This window comes from Rhea pennata, chromosome 3 (genome assembly GCF_028389875.1).
Source record: "Rhea pennata isolate bPtePen1 chromosome 3, bPtePen1.pri, whole genome shotgun sequence".
NCBI lineage: Eukaryota > Metazoa > Chordata > Aves > Rheiformes > Rheidae > Rhea > Rhea pennata.
In genome coordinates, this window is record NC_084665.1 from 14,181,426 (window position 1) to 14,202,797 (window position 21,372).

The 21,372-nt window shown below is 47.6% G+C and overlaps 2 protein-coding genes across 6 annotated transcripts in view; one reads left to right on the forward strand and one right to left on the reverse strand.

Annotated features, from left to right (window-relative positions):
* The window catches only part of MERTK (MER proto-oncogene, tyrosine kinase), a 28,716-nt gene extending 17,667 nt beyond the window's left edge, over positions 1-11,049 (reverse strand). For all 4 annotated transcript variants that reach the window (XM_062571651.1, XM_062571653.1, XM_062571652.1 and 1 more), the window contains exons 1-6: positions 10,970-11,049; positions 5,953-6,337; positions 5,342-5,442; positions 4,900-5,073; positions 1,774-1,860; positions 598-713 (exon numbers count right to left, since the gene is read on the reverse strand). In XM_062571651.1, the coding sequence (XP_062427635.1) occupies positions 598-713; positions 1,774-1,860; positions 4,900-5,073; positions 5,342-5,442; positions 5,953-6,337; positions 10,970-11,039 (933 nt within the window). In that variant the 5' untranslated portion in view covers positions 11,040-11,049. The remainder of the gene's footprint in view (positions 1-597; positions 714-1,773; positions 1,861-4,899; positions 5,074-5,341; positions 5,443-5,952; positions 6,338-10,969) is intronic.
* Positions 11,050-19,734: 8,685 nt separating this feature from the next.
* The window catches only part of ANAPC1 (anaphase promoting complex subunit 1), a 48,532-nt gene continuing 46,894 nt past the window's right edge, over positions 19,735-21,372 (forward strand). For both annotated transcript variants that reach the window (XM_062571655.1, XM_062571656.1), the window contains exons 1-2: positions 19,735-20,076; positions 21,110-21,271. In XM_062571655.1, the coding sequence (XP_062427639.1) occupies positions 19,864-20,076; positions 21,110-21,271 (375 nt within the window). In that variant the 5' untranslated portion in view covers positions 19,735-19,863. The remainder of the gene's footprint in view (positions 20,077-21,109; positions 21,272-21,372) is intronic.

The following is a 21,372-nucleotide window of genomic DNA, read 5'->3' on the forward strand; positions in this document are numbered from 1 at the left end:
ACTGTTACTCTGGAACTGGATAGCACAGCTGGCTAAAAGTGCAAAAGTTTGTGGTTTCCTCCTACACACTTCACAGGCACAAACCCATGTGGGCTCTTCCCAACGGGGGACTCTGCTGTTCCCACTGCCCCTCGTTTCTGCTCCACTCAACCACATTGCTCCTGGGACAAAATCCTGCTTCACAACTTCTCTTGTTGGCTTCTCCGTGAGATCCCTCTTGCAGAGTCTTTGCCCTTGCAGCAGGCACAGCAAAGCTGCTGTTTCTAAGCAGACAGCACCAGGTCCACAGTTGGTCTTCAGCAGCTCCTTCAAAGCTTCCTGCCCAACTCAACAGTGCTCCAGCTGCCCCAGATCCAAACCTCTAGGGACTCTGCTCACTGTTGAGCTTGCACCACTTACCTTACGTAACCACAAATCCACTGGCTACCCAGATGGCAGGGTCCAGGCAGAACAGTTCTTATTTCAGTCAATGTGCCCAAACTAATGGCCTAGTAAAATCTGTGTGGTTCATACCAAAGACTACAGGAACACTGATTACTACCTGCCCCTGAATCTCCATGTACGAGTGGGTTGTAGGGACAAGGGCCACATGCTTACCTGGACACTGCAGCTGTTTAAAGCAGAGAATGCATCAAAGCCTGGGACCCAGGATATTGCAATGCTGTGGGCTGTTCTGTTCAGGACACGCACACTAGTGGGTGCAGACGGTATTCCTGCAGAGAAAAAACGAGTCCACTCTTCTCTGATACTGCCTAAACATTGCTAGTGTAAAGTGTATCCCGTGGACAGGCATTTGCCCACCATGCCACAAGTGAAGTATGCCAGTTTTGTCCAGAAGCAGCATGACACTGAACTCATGGGCCCACATGCTCTTATTTCTGCAAATTTCCAGGCTGCAGAAACTCCAGGCTCCAAGATGGGGATGGAGCTGAATCTGGTCCTTATGCCTTGAGCTGGAGGCCTGTGGGATGCTCAGTCTACCTCAGAGGGAGGCAGTGGGGCTGCATTAGTAAGGGCACATGGGGCATGGGAGGACCTGTGGCCACAGAAAGGCCTGTACAAAAGTACCACAACCTGGATGCCTTGTATAAGCCCATGTAAGCTCATGCCCTTTTACAAACATGGCCTGTCTGGCTTCCCACAGGCAACTCCTGTAGTTTTCAGACTGTAGTGAAATATATGGATTGCCTTGGCTATAGCTGCAATATCAGCATATTATGGATATTTTAGACCAATGGGCAGGTACAAAGAGACATTTTTCAGATCTATTTCAACCGTATTATGTATTTCTAAGCTGAAAACAGCACTCTGGGTTGCTTAGTGCCAATGATATATTTTGGGAACAACTTCCTTACGTTGCCAGAGTTGTTCCTTCCCATCAGGAATGTCAAGAATTTCCATCATTTCCCATGGAAAATTATAAGCACAGCCCAGGCTGTGAAGGAAGGAAAAGAGTGATGCAGCCCTTCCGAAACCTCCTCTGAGTTTGACAGTTCTACTTTCACATGTGCTTTTTGGTGCTTCCTCCCATGGCTGCAACACTAGAGCTATGCTTGCCCAAATGACGGAACTGCATTGGGTGACCATGCTCTAACATGCATCCTGTTTTGATTTTTAAATGTAGGTTTCAAATGGGGAAAAATAAATATGGAAATCCTAAAAATACGCCTGTCTGCTAATGTAAGAATGATTACTGGGAAGGGTGGAGACAAGAACAGCTCCTGCTGTACATCTGTACTGAATAGGTAAGGCTATTGACACGTTCCTGCTTACCTTTCACATTGACCTGCCCTGGGTTCGACGCCGTCAGCCCTTTACTGTTGTGAGCCTCACAGCTGAACAGTGCTGTCTCGTTAAGACCTGCAGTGGGAAAAACAAGGATCTGCTTGCTGTACTGTCCAAAACACCCAAATCACATCAACCCTCCACCTGCTGTTCACAGAAAACTCTTACGGCTTCCTTTGTTTTATGGCTACTTTCTTCTTTTTCAGTAACACAAAAGACCTCTCTTTTCACACTAACCACTTCCTTCATCCCTTCTGCAGCACAGTGGCCAGGGGTGACCCCCAACAAGCTAATTCACCCATCTTCCACACCACAAGCTTGTGAGCATGGTCGGTGTGAGATCTGGCAGAACGGATAGGACTGTGTGTTTTTATGGACGCCTTGCACAACCTGCTGAGTAAGCACTTGCTTCATATTCAAAAAGGGAAAGGCAGAAAGCAGAAGAGCCCACCACCATAGCTTGAACCAGATGACTTAACACTTTTTGAAGATTGCTCAAATCTCCCTGCTGATAAGACTGCTTTCGGGGTCAGTGGAAATACCCAAGTACAGACTCCTGCTCATTATCCCTAGAGTGTTAGCAGGGCCTGTGTGAGATGACCCCAGCAAGCCACAGGGCTCAGGATTTTGGTCTTGTGCAAAGGCTCTTCTGCGAATGCAAAGCTGTTCCTCCAGGGCACACCTGGAGGGGTACCTGGGAGCATTTCCCTGCCACCTTCCCCAAGAGAAGTTCAAACTGTATGCAACATTCATAGAAGTTTTAATTCAGCTCATCAATCCTCAAAGATCTGCACTGAAGTGCACAAACCCAGCCATATGCCTCTGCAGCTCATTTAGCCAGGCCTACAGCAGTTATCTGGAAGGTTGGCTGCAAAGAGGGAGGGTGTAACTGTCACTGGACAAAAAGGGGGAAAGGAGACGATATAGCAGCCTGTTCCATTATACCAGCACACTTCATTGCTGTTTGCAATGTCCAGGTCTTGGTTTTACAGCCTTTTCCTCTCTAGTGGAAAGAATACAGTCTTGCAGTTGTAGAACTAGAATGAACCCATTCATTGTGGACCGACCCAAGCCCAGAGAGAAATCAAGGCTATCGGGACACCAGCTGTAGTAGCACCTGGTCACAATCCTGTAGCAACACCCTGTTATTAGGGGGATCAAAAACAACCTTATCTGTGTTGATTTTGGTGAAATGCCTTCTTGTTATTGCAACATGTAAGGATTTGCTGTAGTGTCCTGGACATGCCGAGCCTTCACCAAAAAAAGCAGCAGTTCCTCGAAGTTCAACAAAACTCCTGGACCAGGAGGGAGACTGTTCAAGTGACCTGACCTAACATTTGCCTACCAGATGCCAGAAAATCCAAGCAGAGTCACTTCTTCTGACTTTCACTGCCTTTTAAAGATCTTTGGATGTTGAGACAAGTCAGTTATAGTCTAGCTGCTTATCAGCTAGCAGCCTTCTTCTGAGAGCAAATCAAGAAATCCTCTTTTCTGCATCTGCAGCAAAATCACATGAGTTTTTATGCTACAATGGAGGACTTTTCTCCCTGTGGTCCACCATGCTGGCCTGCAGACATGATACAGGGGCCTACACCAAGCCTCCTAGAGACAAAAGAGCACATAACCAGTAATATAGCCCATAATAGCTGCAAGGTACTGGGTGGCTTGGCCACAAACTACAAGAAAAATCAGCTTGTTGCGTAGGACAGAGTTTGCAGGCCCTTCTTCTGCAGAGGAAATTTCTACAGCCAGAGGCAGCTGCATAGGCATTGTTGCTCCCAGATCATCCCTGACAGAGCAGTCCCCAGGGCTGCCAAATAAGCAGCACAGATGGCTGCTGGGCAGAACCATGCTCTCAGTGGTAAGGATGGAGAGTTGCAAGAGCTGGATGTGGCCCCAGTGCTAAGCAATTTAGCAACAGGGAGGTAGCTCAGAGAGACTGGCACAATTGGTCAATCAGTGGCTGCAAGGGAGACAGATTGAGCATCTGCAGGCTGGAGCTTAATTTTGCAAACTGGTATCTCTGCAAACTCAACTGGACTGCTGAGCCCTGCTGTATACAATTTGACATTCATATTTTGTGCCAAACCTCTTGGGAAACTTACCTATGCTGAGCTGGTTTTATCTTCCTGGTAGGAGGAATCTATCAGAAAACTGCCAACACACACTGCCATGTTCTACCCACAATAGTAAGGATATAGGAGAGAAGGGTTTTTTTATTTATTTATTAGACTAACTGCTGTGCCCTAGAAAACATGGATGAGTCTTTGGGCTAAGAGTCCTTCACTAAAATAAGATGAGTTAAAATACAGTAAGGTTGTAAGAGACCTCTGGAGGTCACTAGTCCAAACCCCCACTCAATGCAGAGACATCTCTGAAGTTAAATCCAACTCCTAAGTTAGGTCAGATTTCTCATGGTCCAGTCAAGTGGTGAATATCTCCAAGGATGGAGATCCCACAGTCTCTCTGGGTCCCTGCTGGTGGGGAAAAGCCTTCATGGGGTGAAAGTGATCACAGCCGGGGCAGGGAAGGAGCTCCCACAAGAGACTGGGCTCTTCTGTCCTTTGCATCCTCCTGATGCATTCCTTTCGCTGCCTGAGATTCTGGGAGCACATGCTATGTGAACTGCAGGGCTGTAAACTAAACTCCTGACAATAGCATCTAGGTCTTCAAAGAGATGCTCAAATGCCACGCTACAGATGCAGCAAAGGTGTCCAGCACCCACACCAATGCTGTGCGAGTTCATTGAATGTGCTTTTTATCCTGTGCCTCCATGACACTATGTTGCCCATTTTGCCTGAAAGGTCTTGCTTCTGCCCGCCTTGAATAGGTCTGCCATAGGCCACCACAGTCCTGCAACACTGACTCAGTGCTTGGTGACACAAGATTACAGCCTTCCAGCCAAGCATCAGCAATGGATGGTGCCAAACAAAAATAAAATAGATTGCAACAATCTTATGATGGTGAATGGGAACACATCATCTGCCTAATAGGGAGCTGTAAAGCCAAGAGGACAGGCTGTAAGGCTAGGCTGCTCAAGACACATTCCTACCATTCCCTTCCTGAAGGCCATGCACAGGCCTCCCCAGCATGCAAAGATACTGCCAGGCTTACCTGGTACAGTCAGGACTGACGGGGATATGTGAGGCTTTGCATTGACTTGGATGTTGTTCCGAAACCAGTAGATTTCCACAGGGTCTGGTGGGCCCACAGCTTGACATGTGAGGTTGAAAGGGCTGTTCTTCGTGACATTCAACTTCTCAGGCTGACGAATGAAGTGTGGGAGCCCTGTCCAGACACAAGCAGAGAAGCAAGAGATTCAGGAGTTACAGCATCATGCATGTGGGCAATGTCTGTAACAACAGCCCGCAAACTGTCCTGCTTGAAGCTGTCCCCAGGTCTGGCAATAAGCCCCTTCCCATCTAATACTTAAAATTGCTGGTGGACGGCCAGCAGCTCTCAGCTCTGAGGTCACAGCTCCTAGGAATGCCCCTCAGACAGATCTCAGCAAATCTCACACCATCAACACTTTTGGCTTTGTTCTCTTCCAGCTCACCTTCTAGCTGCATGAAGATTGGATCTGATGCAATCTCTACATTGGAGATGTTGAGTTTGCAGACATAGGAGCCATTATCTGAGCGCTGGGCAGCACGGATGCTACAAGAGAGAACAGAGACCATATAAGGGCTTTTACAGGGAGACTTGTCCTGCAAACAGCTTCCACAGAAGGACACAGTAATACTGTCAAGCTGGAGGTGGGCTTGAATCAGTATCAGCTACCCCATAACACACTTCTAACAAAAGCTGGGTTTCCAAAACAAGGCTTTGAGGACTAGGGGCGGCCAGAATGAAGATTATCTTCACTCCTGGCTGCTCGGGTTGGCATAGCCTTTAACTGCAAATGGGGAGAATGGGCAGAAGTCAGTCAACGAGGTACAGCAGTTTGCTTTCCTCATTGTTCATTGAGGATAGTGCCTAAGAAGAGTTGAGCTCTGGATATTTAGTGACAGCAAACTTCAGTCCTCCCCCCACTCCAAACCATAATCCAAGTCCCAGCCTCCTAATTTTGCTACCTACCTGCCCTCCAGCCTCTCCCCATGAGCCAACACTCAGGGGGCTAGAGGAGCCCCTCCTCCCCATCTGCACAAGAAGGACTGCACTGGTTACCTGAAGGTGGAGGTCATTGCTACTTCCTCCTCATCGGAGATTTCAAAGTGGCTGGTGGCGATGCGGTCCAGTGTGTGCATTTCGCTCCCATCCTTCCACAAGGAAATGCCAGGGGTGTCTGGCCTGACCAGCCAATGAGGTACTTTAATGGAGCAATTGAACGTGACGTCTTTGTGCTCATTAATCACAATGTGTCCAACTGTGGGGTTAAATTTAATCTGTCCTAGAGAGGTGGCTGAAGGCTCTTCTCGGGTCTGCTTTGTGCTCTGGTGAGGCCAATGACTAATGGGAGTGATGCCTCTCTTAGCATGGTGGGACTCTGCTGACAGTGCTCCTGCTAATAGCGATAGATATAGCCTCAGGCCTTGATTCCTATGAGCATCATCTGCAAAAAAAGACCCCAGTTTTGTTACCACCACCCAGTAACTCTCCTAAAAGTTCCCCCTTCAAAGCCCAATTGCATCAATAAATAATTAAAGGTTGTTTGTTTACAGATGAAACTGTAAATTCAGAACCTCTAAGAGCCCCAAGGAGGTAACATGAAGCTGGGGGCTGTCTCAAGCCTGGATGTATAAGAAACATCTCCAAAAATCTCTTGAAACAAACCAGAGGGCCTGAGCTAAGGGAATTGCTCAGGCTTACACTTCTCTTTGGCAGGGGAAAAGTAGGAGCTGGAGGTAGCGCTTTCTGCTGAATCACGCCCCAGGACTGGAATATAAAAGGATCCCCAAGCAGGAGGAATTTGGGACACACCGCTTCTGTAAATCCTTTTCGGGGCCCTCATCTCAGACACTTTCAGCTGACTACCTGCCATTGCTACATGCACAAGTGGTGTGAAGAACCACAGCAGCACTTCTGTTCGCACTCAGCACTTCCCCAGCTGCCCATGCTGCAACTTGCCCGTGCTGCCCTCCAACCGAGTCCTCCACAGCCAGACAGCAAAAACAGAGGCAGATGTTTTGGAAGGAAAAGGAAGGTACAGCCGTAGCAACAGCACAGGAGCATGATTTGAGTTTGGCCATCTCTAGCCAGCTTCAACCCAGACCTGTTTTCACTGGACTCACCACACTTGACATAGGCAACCTGGACCTCAGCTGTCCGGATGTGTGATGGCCAAAACTAGACGGACTGCAACCTCTGTGGTCAAAGGGCGGGATGAGAAAAGGCATTCAGCTGACCTTCGCAGGATTTCAGGGGCAGTTTAAGGCATCTGCTTGGCCAGCCTTTTCTTTCTGATCAACCACCGGGGGCCACAGGGGTGGTGTAAGCTGATCCCGCTCAATTTGGTTCAATTAACATGACAAAAATGAAGGGGGAAAGGGCCTCAGGCAGAGTCCCAGAGGGGGATCTGTTTTTAGGCAATTTGCAGGCAGGACAGGGTGAGTAGAGCAGTTACAGCAGCAGTGTTTGGAGCAGGAGGAAGAAGGCAGCTTGTAAAAAAAAGGTAAATGCACAGAGCAAAGAAAGCATTTTGGGGTATTTTGCCTGCTCTACACAGCTGGTAGCTGCTTTGTAACACAGAGACACTCCGGGAGTCAATCACAAAGGCGTTTCTGCAAACTGCCTTCACTGAGTTGCTTTCAGAGCAAAAATAACTGTGGAGTTATGAAGAAAGGCCTCCAAACGGTGTGTAGGAGCCGGGTGCTATTTAGCGTTGTTTTCCTAGTGCCGCATTCCTCTCTGCAGACTATTTTTTTCCAGACATTTTTCCCAAGGGAAGATTATTTACCAGATCTTTCGAAGGGCTTCATTCCCCCACCTACAAATTACTTAACATGCAGTCCTCCAACTGCATTTTCCTCCTCCCTCCCAGCACTCCCCACACCAGCCATGAGCGAGATGAAAAGTAGCTCCATATAAAGCAATTCCTCCAAAACAAAACTTTCAAGGGAAGAGATCTAAAGAATATGCCACAAGTAGATGCTTTTACTAGATCGCTTCCAACTTTCTTGAGGTTTTCCCAGGTAAACAAAAATCCCCACCAGATAGGTAAATCTACCTTGCTGCTTTCAACAAACAAACTCTTTGTGCCATACAGGAATTTTATCTAAATTAATCTGCCACTTCCAAAAAAGCTACTTACAATTTAAAAAAAAGAGTAATGCAGGTAAAAAACACGGTCTTTTTACTCAACCAGAGGTCAGTGGAGTTTATTTCGAGGCAAGTATTAGTCTCGAAACATCAAACAACTCCAAGATTTTAAAGCTACGTCATTACTATTGTGAGTAATGGAGCATGAGTCTAGTGTACTTTACGGAGAGCCAAGAAACACAACCTAATTTTGAGGCTGGATATATTCCTTTACTAAATTGCTCGCTATTTTTAACTCTTGAGAAGTGACACTGCTAAACAGAAGTTTGAGAAGTTTTAAACTTTGCCTAGCCTGGTCTTAGGGAGGAAAGAAAAAACGCTTTCGCGGCTTACTGTACAAAAGAGTGGGTTTCCCTTTCAGGAAAAAAAAAAAAAAAAAAAAAAAGACTCTAAGCTTTTTAAATGTGCTTCCTAATCTTTACTATCCTAACACAAACAAAGGCCATGTGACTGCCGCTAAACTTGCAGCCTATTGCAATTTACTTCTGTGCCACTGAGCCCGCTGGCCAGGTGACCGACTTTAAAAGGGCCAAACAGCTCCAAAAAGATTTGTCGAAAACAAACCAGGCAGCAAGCGGCCCGAAAGCCCCCTCCCTTCCTCTCCTGTTAGCAGAGGTTATCCAAACTGTACGCATTCACTTCCTGACACAAGCCACCCGAGCAGACTTTTTTAATCACTGAATTAAAGAAAAGCTTGCACTTGGATTGAAATAGCAATTTTCATGCTCCATTTCAAGGCTTTTCAGCTTTCCTTTGAGCTATGTGTAGCCTTTAACCATTTCCTAAGGTGATTCCTGCCCTGGGGAGGACACAAGCAACACACGTCTGCTGGCAGTCGCTGCCTTTGGCAGACGCTGCGCATAGCCCGTGGGGCCCCAAAAAGCACGGTTTGATTTCTCTTCCCTGGGAGCTCCCCCCATACTCTCGATTGCTTCAAGTTTAAAGAAAAAGTTCTAAAGGCAAAAGGGCTCTCAGCCATAATTTCTACACTGACTAGCTGGAAAAAGATGCTTGCAGGCTCAGGACTGGAACACTTTCTTCTCTGTGCTCTGACTTATGCAACAACAGAAATTTCTCAAATCTAGAGCTCTCCTTTTAAGTACCCCTTCCATACCATGCCATTTGGGATACAGATATCCTTATGGTGTCTTAGAGGGGCCTAGGACATCTCTTATTGTGTTCAGAGCAATTTGCTCAGAATCACACTAAAAGCTCATACTAGAGCAAAGGAGCTGAAACCAACCTCCAAAGGTCCTGCGTGGCTACCCAAGGTACTGGAGCAGCCCCCTTTCCTTACTACACCTTGGACCAACACAAAAACTAGCATGGAAAAAAAAACTCCTTTCCAAAAAAATGCCGGTCTCTTGAAACACCTGGAATCAGCATCTGGAATCACAGCAAAACTAAAGTGTAGTAATGCCACCTCCTAACGTGCAGCCAGAGCCCTAGGGGCAGAATAACCAACTGCTGTGACGAAGCAGGTATTAGAGAAAGAAAGAGGCTCAGTGTACACCCAGCAGGTCTGGCATTCCTTTCCTGTTACTAGCCTAGAGAATGTCTAGAGAAAGTCTTAACAAGCAAGTTTGCCTATTATTAGGGGTAAGATACTTTATTACGGATTAAAACAATAAATGGGAAATTACATACTGCATGCCTGAAACAGTAAGCCATTCTACTACTGTCCCAGTAAGGAATGTATTAGAAAACATACAGATGTGCCAAAAAAAATCACTACATCTGTAGCCCTGGTTTTCCTGTTACTGGAAATAATTCACCTGATGACAACAGCCTTCTGCTCACACACTTGTTGAAGTGCATCTTCACATCCAGAGTGTAGGAATGTGATATAAGGAGATATAGAGTGTTTGCATCTCAGCCTGTGGCATTTTCTATCTTCCTCAGAGAGGTGTCAGAAGAAGCAAATTTTCCCAGGGGTACATTTCACTTCCAAAGAGATTCTCTGGATTCAAAGGCTGCTTTTTTTTAAAAAAAACATTACTAGATTACTGTTCAAATCTGGGAACTCCTCTGAGCTCCCATTATTGCAGATTTTTGCTGTTATAGTCACGATTTTTACCTTACTCTGCCCCAAATATTTGCATGACTGCCATCTGTACTGACACCAAGATGTCCAGCATCCCTGAACACAGACTATAAACCCACAGGAGTTCACAACCTGCAATTGAGCATAAGGCAGCCCTGACCACCGCACATAAGTGCAAAACCTGTTTGCTTCTTTGCATTTCTTTTTCTAGGCAAATGTGCGCAACTGAAAATGCAGGGGATTGATAGCCCCCTAAAAAGTGTCCCTGCAGCACAAACCCCAGTATTTCCCAGGACACACGTTGCCTCTGCAGGACTGCGTGCACATTACAGGCTCCCTGTGAAAGACTCCCCGTGAATCTAGCTACTGCTCCGTGTTTGGGATTGACAGAGTTGTGCTGCTGCCAGAAACTACCAGGGAAAGCACGGCCGAGCCTCCCGACTGGGATGTAATCTTTGCCCACATCGCTGTGGGCATGGGGCTGCCCATGCACAGACCTGCTTGTGCCGAAGCACTGCTGGGCTAAGCTGCGAGCACGGCGTGAAATGCTCCCCGTGCACACAGGCCCCACGGCAGGGAGCAAGCGCCCTGCTCTTGGCTGGGCCCTTTCCGAAGCCGCAGGGGCTCCAGCAGGACCACAGCCTTGCACAACTCGGGGTCCTTCACCCTTTGCTCCTTGCTCTAGCTGGGCAAACCCTGCTTCCCCCCGCATTGCCCTGCCCGGCCCCAGCAGCACCCAGAGCCAGGGGGCAGCTGCCCAGCCGGGCCTGGCTGCTGGGGGGGGGGGTGTCTGCATAGCTCCGGCACCCCAGCTCCCGCGTGCCACCGCACCGCACCGCGCCGCGCCGCGCCGCGGCATCCCCCGCCGCCGCACGGACTCACCGGCCCCGGAGCGCGGCGGGAGCAGCGCCGCCAGCAGCGCCGCCAGCAGCGCCCAGCGCCCCGCGCCCATCGCCGGCCCCGGCCGCGGCCCCGCTGCGCTGCCCCGCGCTGCGCCGCGCCGCGCTGCGCTGCGCCTCGGCGCCCCGGCGCAGCGCGGCTCCGCCCCGCCCGGCCCGGCCCGGCCCGGCCCGGCCCATCGCCGCCTCCCGCCGCAGCGGGGCTCCCGGCGCGAGGGGCGGGACACGGGGACACCGGCACCGGGACACAGAGAGCCCCTGTGCTGGGACACCGCACTGGGACACGGGGACACCCGGCACTGGGAGACAGGGAGCCCCTGCACTGGGACACGGCACTGGGACAGGGGGACACCTGGCACTGGGACACAGGGAGCCCCTGTGCTGGGACATGCCACGGGGACACGGGGACACCCAGCACCATAGCACGAGCACTGGGACACAAGCACACTTGACACTGGGACAAGGGCAGCCCCTCTACTGGCATGGGGGCACTAGAACATGAGTAGAACACGCAATGGGACATGAGCACTGGACATGGGTACACCCAGCACTGGGACATGGGCACTGTCACACAAGTACACCCAGCAGTGCAACAGGGGTAGCGCCTCTGCTGGGACGTGTGCACTGGGACACCAGTACACCAAGCACTTGGACATGGGCACTGGGACATGGATACAGTTGGCACCGAGATGTGGGCACTAGGACACAGGTACACCCAGCATGGACACTGGGACATGGGCCCTGGGACATAAATACACCTGGCACCGGGACACAGGAAGCCCCTCTGTTGGGACATGAGCACTGGGACACAGGTAGATCATACACTAGGACATAGGCACTATGACATGAATATAGTATGAACTGGGACAGAGGCACTCAGGTATGGTATATTGTGCACTGGAACATGGTGCACCATGCACTGGGACATGCTAGCTGAGTCCTGGGACATGGGCGTTGGGATCAGGGACATGGGTACATACCTCACTAGGATATGGGCATTTGGGCACTGGGACACAGGTATATCCTCCCCTAGCATGTGGGAATTCAGGTACTGGGATATTGGCACCCCCTGCACTGGGATATGAGCTGCTGAGCACTGGGTTACAGGGTCTTGGGCACTGAGACATGGGTACATCCTCCACCTGGATATGCTGATTTGGGCACTGGGACATGGATACACCCTGCAATGCCACATGGACACCCAGGCACTGGCACACAAGCACTGGTGCTGGGGACAGCCATACAGAAGGTAGTACAGCTTGCCAATCATTCCAGTTTCCTGGGGTGGGAGGACAGGCAGTTACATTTTTTGGGCCTTATTTGTTGAAGTGCTTTAGTAGGGACATTTTCTCTCTGCAAGCCCAGCTGGAGCCCCAGGACGCTGACCTGGTAGATCAAGAGCTATCTAAGCCATCTTCCACCAAGCTTACATGCTGGGCTTGATCCCTGTAAAAAGCTGAGATCAATCACTGCTGCTTAGGATAAGAGTTTGTCTTTCAGATGTCCAGGGATGAACAACTTCTCTACACATGGGGACTAGTTTTATCTCCAGGAGAGTATTTACAGCCGTATTTCCAAGTTGACAAGGCTGGCTCTTTTCTTTCTCACCTCTTCCTCCTGCAGAACACCACATCTAGCTGGATACCCAGACAGACTGGGACATTGCTGCCTGCTGGAGCAGATGCACGACCCTGTGCAAGAGTATGGTGTGATGAAAGAAGGGCAGTGGCTTTCATAAGTTCCTTTTCATTCTCCTGGATGAAAATAGCAGGACAAAAGCAGACAGAGATAAAAAGAGGCCATAATTAGAAAAGGAGGAAGAGAGGCCAAACAAAACCAGTGTGCAATACAGGCCCTTTGATGTAAGGGGAGATGTAATGAGAACAAGTGTCTCCTGATGGCACTGAAAGGAAATGAGGGACTTCCTGGGTACCTGAAAAGAGACTGTCATTCCTTTTGGGTTAGACAAAACCTTGAAGACCATGCAAGTCTTTGAGCATCAAGCCACTGGTTCCAAAACCATGAGACTTGCCACTGGGCTAGGAATTCCCACTGCTCTTTGCTCAGCTGGCCCACGACATTCAAGCTCCCACATTGCTATGGAAAAAGGTTTTGCTCCTCGCTGGATTAGATGGGCCAGGTGGCAGAGGGTGACAAGTGGACATGCAGGTCTAAGAAATTCATCTCTGTCCTGGCCTAAATTATTTGCTTGTGTAACTTTGTTGATTTGAATGCTGGACATGCTTGAAGAGGTTAAGAATAAGTTGTATTGAGACCATCAGCATTTCATCCACCATAAATGGGAAGGGACTGGGACCTGGGAAATGGGCAGTCAGTCTTGACTGGCTCATACTTGACTAGACTTTGTGTATTTTTCTACTGAAATCTCTCTGTTCCCTGCACATAAAATTCCCTGAAACTATTACACAAGTGTAATTTTCTTCCAAGAACTCCATAGAGTCTTCTCATAGCTTTGCAGAAAAATGAAGTTACTAAAAGAGATGTATGTTTTGTTCTCTTCCAATTAAAAAAGCATCAGCGCATCACGGAAATAGGTAGCGAAAAGACAGCTCTCTGTTGATGCTATTATTTCTATTTGTGTGTAATTTATAATGAGAGCTCGGAAAGGTAGTACCCTTCTCAGACTACTAGAAACAAAAGAACTGTATGAAATCTAGTCTGAAATCTATTCCAGTTGGGAAGAAAAAATATCCAAGTTCAGTGAAAAAAAGAACAAATCATTGCCAGACTTCTTTGATTTGCAAAGCTGCTTATTCATTGCATATTCTCAGGCCCTGGTGATAGAGATTGAATTTCCCCTTCACTGCCTCTTTCACTCCAGACAAACCTCTAACATCTTGAAGTGATCAGCAGCTAAGAAAAGGCACGTGTCACTGGAGGCCCAGATTAAAGGGGAGAAGAAAAATGTATTACAGCTGCTGCAAGAAGACTAAACATCTTCAGCAGTGCTGAAAAGCTAGTGCCTTCCACGCAAGTTCAGCAGTGTTACTTTTCCTTCAAAATTCTGAGTGAATTCCCTGTGCATTCAACATCACTTAAGAGCAAGGAAGAGACTGGGGAGAAGGAATTTGTCCCCTCATCTTTCCAGTCTGGCTCTTGGAAATCACTACATGAGCTTGTTATTTGTGGATGCTCTTTCATCTGGCTATGTTTCCCATTGCTGCTGGCTTTGTGTTATTTGGGAACAAAGCAATGGAAGAGCTTTTGTGGGCTATGGAGTGGAAACATCTCTTCACATAGCGACCACATCATGTACCCTGCTAACATGTATTTGGATTAGGAGAGGAAGCAGGACCAAATTTGTATGGAAAAAAAAAGGAAGAGTGAAAAAAAAAAGGTAAAAAACAAGGAAAACACACGGGCACCTAAAGAGGATTTTAGAAGCTCTTTAAAATCCCTTAGTTTGGGTCACTTATTTACAGTAGGTTGGTATCTGTCAGCACTGGTGTAAATTGGTGCCTGGAGCTGGTGTCTATAGCTTAATATGATTTGTTTCAGTTCATTTGGGCACAGTTTGATATGAAAAAAGATGCTTGTGCATGGAAGAGGAGGAAGAAACAGCGACCAAGGAAGAAAGTCTTATGCCAAGATCATGATACGAAAGGTAAGTTACCAGTCAGCATGAGCTGCCCTGGAAATGAGTGTGACCACTTTGCCTGCTCTTGGGTTTGGTGACACAGTCTCCATTTTCCCCCAGCATATTGCCAAAGGATGGCAATGTTTGTCTTCAGCCTCTACCGAATATGGAAAGCCCTCTTCTTCCAAAAGGAAGCTTGGCTGTTAGATTACTGATATTCCCATCTAACTTCATGCATAGATAAATTCATGAATTTACTCCTTTCCCACCGGGAGTTTTGTGCTGACAATAGTTTCATTTCCTTCCATGTCATTATAAGGGCATACAACATACAGGCTCAGTATCACTAACACTTTTTGGTTTGCCTTGATACTTTCTATTATACAACTCATCTTTCCATCACTTAAAGCTTTGCCAGATTCCAACAGTTAGTGCTGAAACGTACCAGCGTATGCAGATTATATGTTTGTTCAAAATGATTTTGTTTTTTTTTTCAGGTTGTTTCCAAGACTAGAACTCTGGACCACAAATTGTTTCAAACTTGATCACCTTTTCTCAGAGAAGATGAAGTACTTTTTTGTTTCAGAGCCCAAACTCAACATTTGCCAGGAAGCAGCACTCAGCTGGCGAGTGTTTTTGGTCCCAAAGTACCTGTGTGGTCAGACTCACAAGATCTCCCTAAATATCATCTCCTTTTCCCACTGTCTCCAGTGTCTTTCCTTTTAGGGCTGCGCTTCAGTCAACATTTGGCCCTGAAAAATACCTCACAGCCCTTCCTGGGAAGTGGAAGATGTCAAAGGAATAAGGACTGAAATAAAGGGAGAATCTTTATTCATCAGAGGACAGATTGTAAGAGAAGAAAACAAAAGCTGTCTGACTTGTCTGTTTGAGTGCCAGGATATGTTTCTGAACCAGCTAAATCAGTTGTGCTTGCCGCTCTCCACGTGATACAGCACAGCACACATCACGTTGGTGAGTGTGGTCTCCAAAGAAGGGGAGAGCGCTTATACAACTGCACAGACATCAGCAGTTTCTAAGTCCCTGTTTCAGCCTGTGGCTCTCCAATGCAAAGATTATTGTATTTACATATGTGTTCAGGACTTCCCACTGAAAAGAGGCCAGTGCCCTTTGAGTCCTAATTTGCTGCTGTATTTGTATACCTACGCACAGAAACATGCAGAGTCCTGTTTGTGGGTGCAAAGATGCAGATCTTTATCATCATAGGCCTTCTGATGCTTTATGAGAAGTTATAATCCCCACTGGGTAGCATCAAGAGTTCCCCCGGTATTCTCGGCTTTCTCTTAAGCAGCATCTCAGTAAGCGTTACATGAGCTTTCATAAGTGCCCGGCAATGTAGTGGTGCCAGAATTTGATCCTTCAGGTTTTTTGCAGTTTCATTTCACAGCATTGAGAACATTTCTTCACAAGACCATTCAGAGACTTTGGACTCAGTGCAATATGTATGAAATCAGATTGTTTACCAGAAATGCAACTCTCATAGCAATCGGGTTGTGGGATGTCATCTGCTGTTACCACTTGCTATTTCTGTATTTTCATTTTCCTTTTGTTAAATCTCTTCATTCCTTCTTTTCTGCTTCCTCTTTGTATATGTTGTTTTATATGTTGTTTTTTTTTTTCTATTTGTAGGGACTTCTGTTTTTTTAATAGTATACTCTTTCAGTGACATGTTTTTAGCTCAAGGTAGATGTGCCATTTGTGTTAAATGTTATATCCTGGTCTCGGGATATAGCTCTCAAACAATTTGCACAGAGAAAACTAAATGTTTTCTGCTGCTATAAAAATATTCCTTTTTTTTTCCTGCTTTCTTTAGGCACATTGTGCATGCTGTGTCTCTTACCAGGCACATTCTGTCCCTTGTCTCAGTTGTTTCCTCCTACGATAATTTCTCCTGGTCTGTAGATAATTTTGCAAAAATAGAAGCCATCTCCAAAGGCTGGATGCTGGCTAAAACGTTCTTAGTTTTGAGCCCTGTGCATTCTTTCTTGCCCATAAAGTTGCTGTTTGTATTTCACAGTCCTATTGGTGCAAACACTTCCATCGTTCTTTATATGGAAACTTGTCCTTTGCTCTGTAGATTCAGGCTACCATTTCTTCTGTCTCTTCCTGCCAGAAGTTGTGATATGATCTGAAAGCACTCTGCAGGTGGTGAACCCTTACCACTTCTGCTCAATCTGGTTTTCCCCAGCAGGCTTCTTCTCAGTTCTGAGAAAATGATTATGATTATTGTCATGACTTAAACTAAGGAGTCTCAAAACCACTTGTTTGACCAGTGCTCTCAAATATGATTTCAATGCTTTCTCAACTTCTCCTGCTTTTGATTTCTCACATGAAACTGGTATCTTCCAGTTCCTGTCAGGGTATTTCTTAAATGTTTTGTTCTTTCTCCTTTGATTATTGTCTGTTAAACAAATGCAACTCCTGTAAGACTGTAACTGAAAAAGAAATAAGTGATTATCTCCCTCAGTCTTCCTTTCAGCTCCTTTTGCACTTCATATAGGTACTAAGGAAAAAAGAAAAGCACTCTCTGCTATACTACTTTGATATGAATGGAGAAAGTGTACTTCTGTAACAATGTAGCCAGCAACATCCTCTTGTTTAGGTGTGCTATAATAAATGTGAGAGTTAAAGAAAGAAGCTCACATTACAATGTACAAATGGTTGAAAATGCTAGGCTTTCTTACTGTATCTGTGTGGTGCAGAGGGCTCTCTGTATATGTTACAGTGCCTGCAATATGGACAGACTAATAGCACTGAGATGATCTCACAGGTGTAACTTGTTCTTAACAGAATACAAATAATCCGATTTTCCTCCTAGATTTTGGCAGCTGAGTACATGCCAGATCCCAACTATTTCTGCATGTTGTGCCATGACACAGTAACCAACGTAGAACAGCAGGTGTTGGAAGCCAAAAGGCCTAATTACACACAGGTGACATTTGGTTGTACATAAATGCATGCAAACACATAACTCTTTTTGAGTATGGGAAAATCTGGTTGTTCTCAGCAAAATGCCATGATAACTGCCTGACACCTAGTGCTGGCACACAGAGATGCAGCTGTGAAGGTTTCAGCATCCCCAGCCTTAGATTTTACAAAAGTCACAGGCTGTCTCTGGGTGGATTCAGGAATGACTGTGGATGATACAACACCTTTTGCTCTCAAGACAAAAGAACAGCCACCCCAGATACTGACCATGGGCGTTTAAGGTATTGCATTTTTAGCTGGCACTCCGACTTTGAAGGAGTTATGCTAATCCATACCATATGAGCATCTAAAATTTGTGAAGGGGGTGGTACAACATTCCTGTTGATGACTGCAGGGTAGCAGGGGTCTGGGAGGCCCTGCTAGTCCTATGTATATGTCTAAGGGATGCTGTATTTTCTTTTTAAGAGCCGTGCTTCCCTTCTTTGGGGAGTACTCTGGGGTTTACAGGGTAGGGTTTACATGTACTCCTTGTATCCATCAGTACAGCTGATCTTGACCCAACAGTACAGCTCTAGTGATGCCCCATTAGAATGCAGTTAATTGGCTCCTGTTCAGAGTCAGGAAACTCTCTCCCCTGTGAAACCCCCATTTGCTCCTATCCTCTGTTTCCTATCCTACAGCCAATCATTTATCCATGAGATGACCTCCCCTTTTGTGCCATGGCTGCCTAGTTTCTTAAAGAAAGCATTAGAAGTCATCTAGAGTTCCAGCCAATCTGGAGCAGTTTCCCCACTTTTAAAGGGTTTTCTCTTCTCTGTTGCTGGGGGAAAGACTTATGATTGGGAGGAAAGCACCTTAAGTAAGCACCTTTGCTCATGCTGAGCCTTATGCGTGCAGAACATGGTCCCTGCACTGCAGCTGCTAAGCAATCTCTAGGGCTTGGTGCTTCCTCCTGTCAAGAGCTTGGCAGGGAGTCCCATCAGCACCCTCACACACAAAGGGATCTCAAATGCCAACAGGAAACCCTCAAGAAATTTTAACAATGGATCTAGTGCTCTCTGTTTAATCCATTATAAATCTGTATGGCAGAATAAACAATGAGAGTTAAAAACATCTCGAAAGAAATTGCCTATTTCAGTGACACCGGACTCCTGAGAGTCAGCAGAGGCTGCAATATTGCTGCAAGTGACTGTGTAGCGAGCAGCGTCAGGCAGCTGAATAGTACTGTGCTGAGAAAGTCCTGTTTATTCCCAGAAAAAGGAAGGTAGAGAGAGCTGACCAGAAAACAACAGCTCCCAGTGATTTAGGCTACTGATCAGCTAAGGTTTAACAGTTCAGCCCTATACTGAAGGCTGTGGGTGAAAAAGCTTGCGAGTGCATATACTCCTGCCTGAAAAAGAATGACAGCACCAAATTGGACGGTTATGGAGAACTGTACATAGTTTTAGGGCACTTTTTCTTTTTGTCTGTGGATATTCAGCCCAATCTGACCATCACAGTCCCTAGTATGGATGCTTCCAGCATGCTGCTACTGGACAGATGGTGTGAAACTGTCTGCTGCTGTTTCGTAGCTCACACATTCTTTGTTTCAAAGTGTGGCAACACAAGCCTATCCCTTGATGAAGGCAACTTGTTGAGGATGAAATGAACCTTGTCTAGCCACCTCATCTAGAAAATGGGATGTGGAAACACCCGCAACCGTTGCCTGCCTCTTTGCAGAGCGCCTGGCCTGTGAACAGCCTTGATGCAGTGACTGCTGAAATCCCAGGCCAGCGATGCCGCCTGGAAGACCCAGATGTCTGTGCCACCAGAGAAAGGCCCTTGGAAACACGGCACTAGCTGCTCTGTCACGCCACGGCTACCCTTCCTTCTCCAGGAGGCCTGCTCCTGAGGCGGGATGGAAGGAGGAAGGCTCCAGTGAGCACATGCGAGGGTCTGAAACCGGTTTTCCCTCAGCACGGCAGGACTCAGCCCACGGCATCACCCCAAGGGGAACAAGCATAGCCTCCAGAGCCCGCCGCAACCCACCCGCAGCCTGGGACGCCCCCACCCGCCATTTCCCCTCCCGCCCCACCGCCCTGCCCGCCATTTCCCGCCCGGCCCCCTCGGCGTTGTCATGGCGACACTCCCCGCCCCTTCCCGCCACGCCGCGCGGGCTTCTGGGAGCGCCAAGATGGCCGCGCCCATATGAGGAGAAGGCGCCGCCGCCGCCGCCCTGGGAAGGAGCCGCCGGAGCCTGGCGTCGCCCCTGCCAAGGGCCTGCCGGTGTGTGTGGGGGTGCCTAGCCGCGCGCCTCGGCTCCGTTGCAGAAATAATGTTGATATCGGGCCCCCATGTCGGACAAGTGTGAAGAGAGGGCGACGATGATTGCGGCCGGGGACCTGCAGGAGTTCGCCCCTTGCGGCCGCCAGCACTGCCAGCGCCACCCGCACGCCCTGACGCTGCAGCTGCGGCGCCTGCAGCCCGCCTCCGAGCTCTGGTCCTCGGACGGGGCCGCCGGCCTGGTGGGCTCCCTGCAGGAGGTCTCCATCCACGAGAAGCGCAGGGTAGTGCTTTTAAAAAAATTCTCTCTATATATGTATATTTGTATATATGTGTATGTATACGTGGGGAAGGGGTCGGGGCAGCGGCCCTGGGAGGAGAGGCTAGGAAGACCCCTGTCTGGAGGGATCGGGGGGCAGGGACAGGCTTACAGGCTAATGAGGGTGATGGCTGTGGGGAGTGTAGAGCCGCGGCCTCCCCCCAGCTTGCGGGGCGGTGAGGGATCCTGCCGAAGTCAATGAGGGATCAGTCTGAAGCGGATAATAGCAATAATTTCTTCACATATGCACATGGAGAGTGAACTTATGGAACTAGCTGCCACAGAAAGCTGTGGAGAGCAAACAGTACTGTCCAGCTCAGAAGGGGTTAGACAGCAGGCCCGTAAACAGGCACTGCAGAGAATGAACCCCCTGGTCTGGTGCCTGTGGATAGCAGCGGAGCAGAGAACGCGAAATGGCCAGGCTCAGGCACTGGTGCTAGATAGCACTTCCTCCTGATGCCGTTGGAGACGATGGACTGTCTGTCTGACCCCATCGGGTGCTGCTTGCAGTTGGTCCTGTTCGTTTCGTTCAGAAGCGGCAGGCTGCTAGCTGGTGCACCGAGCCTGATGTACTTGCTGACAACAGTGACACGGGATGCTCCTGAGGGGCGTTCCTTGGATTTGGCGTTGGAGGCAGAGTGAGAACAGTGGGCGCAGCACTTGCTAATAAAAACTTGGTTTTACTCTTGGTCTGTCTCACTATGTCAAATTATTTCTTTCTGGTTTTGACTTTGGGGCATTTTTTGTTTGTTTATTTTTTTTTTAAGAAAAAGGGAGAAGGCAGGGAAAAACATCAGCAGTGCAAACCAGTACTTAGTCTACTTTTCGGTAGCTTCCAAAAATTTTAACTTGATTTGGTCAATTTATTTTAAAAGTAAAGTGATTATTTAAAAATGATCATTGAGAAATTATCACCAACCGTAGTCACACTGCTTATTAAATTATTATCCTGTTATTGGTTAAATCTTGTAACTTTTCCTAAAACTCTTGGTTTTCAGGAAAGTTGGCAATTGAGGAAAGGTGTCAGCGCTGTTGGGGAGGAAGTGGACTATGATGAAGAGCTGTATGTGGCCAGCAATATGGTCATTTGGAGCAAAGGAAGTAAAAACCAAGCATCTACTGTTTATAAGGCTTTCACTGTTGACAGCCCTGTTTTACAGGTATGAAAATGTGGACAGGAAGCAATTGAAAGAATGTATGTTAGCTAAGGGATACTAGTTGAGTGTTTTCAAAAAGTGCTTCAGGGGTCTAAGATGGGTTT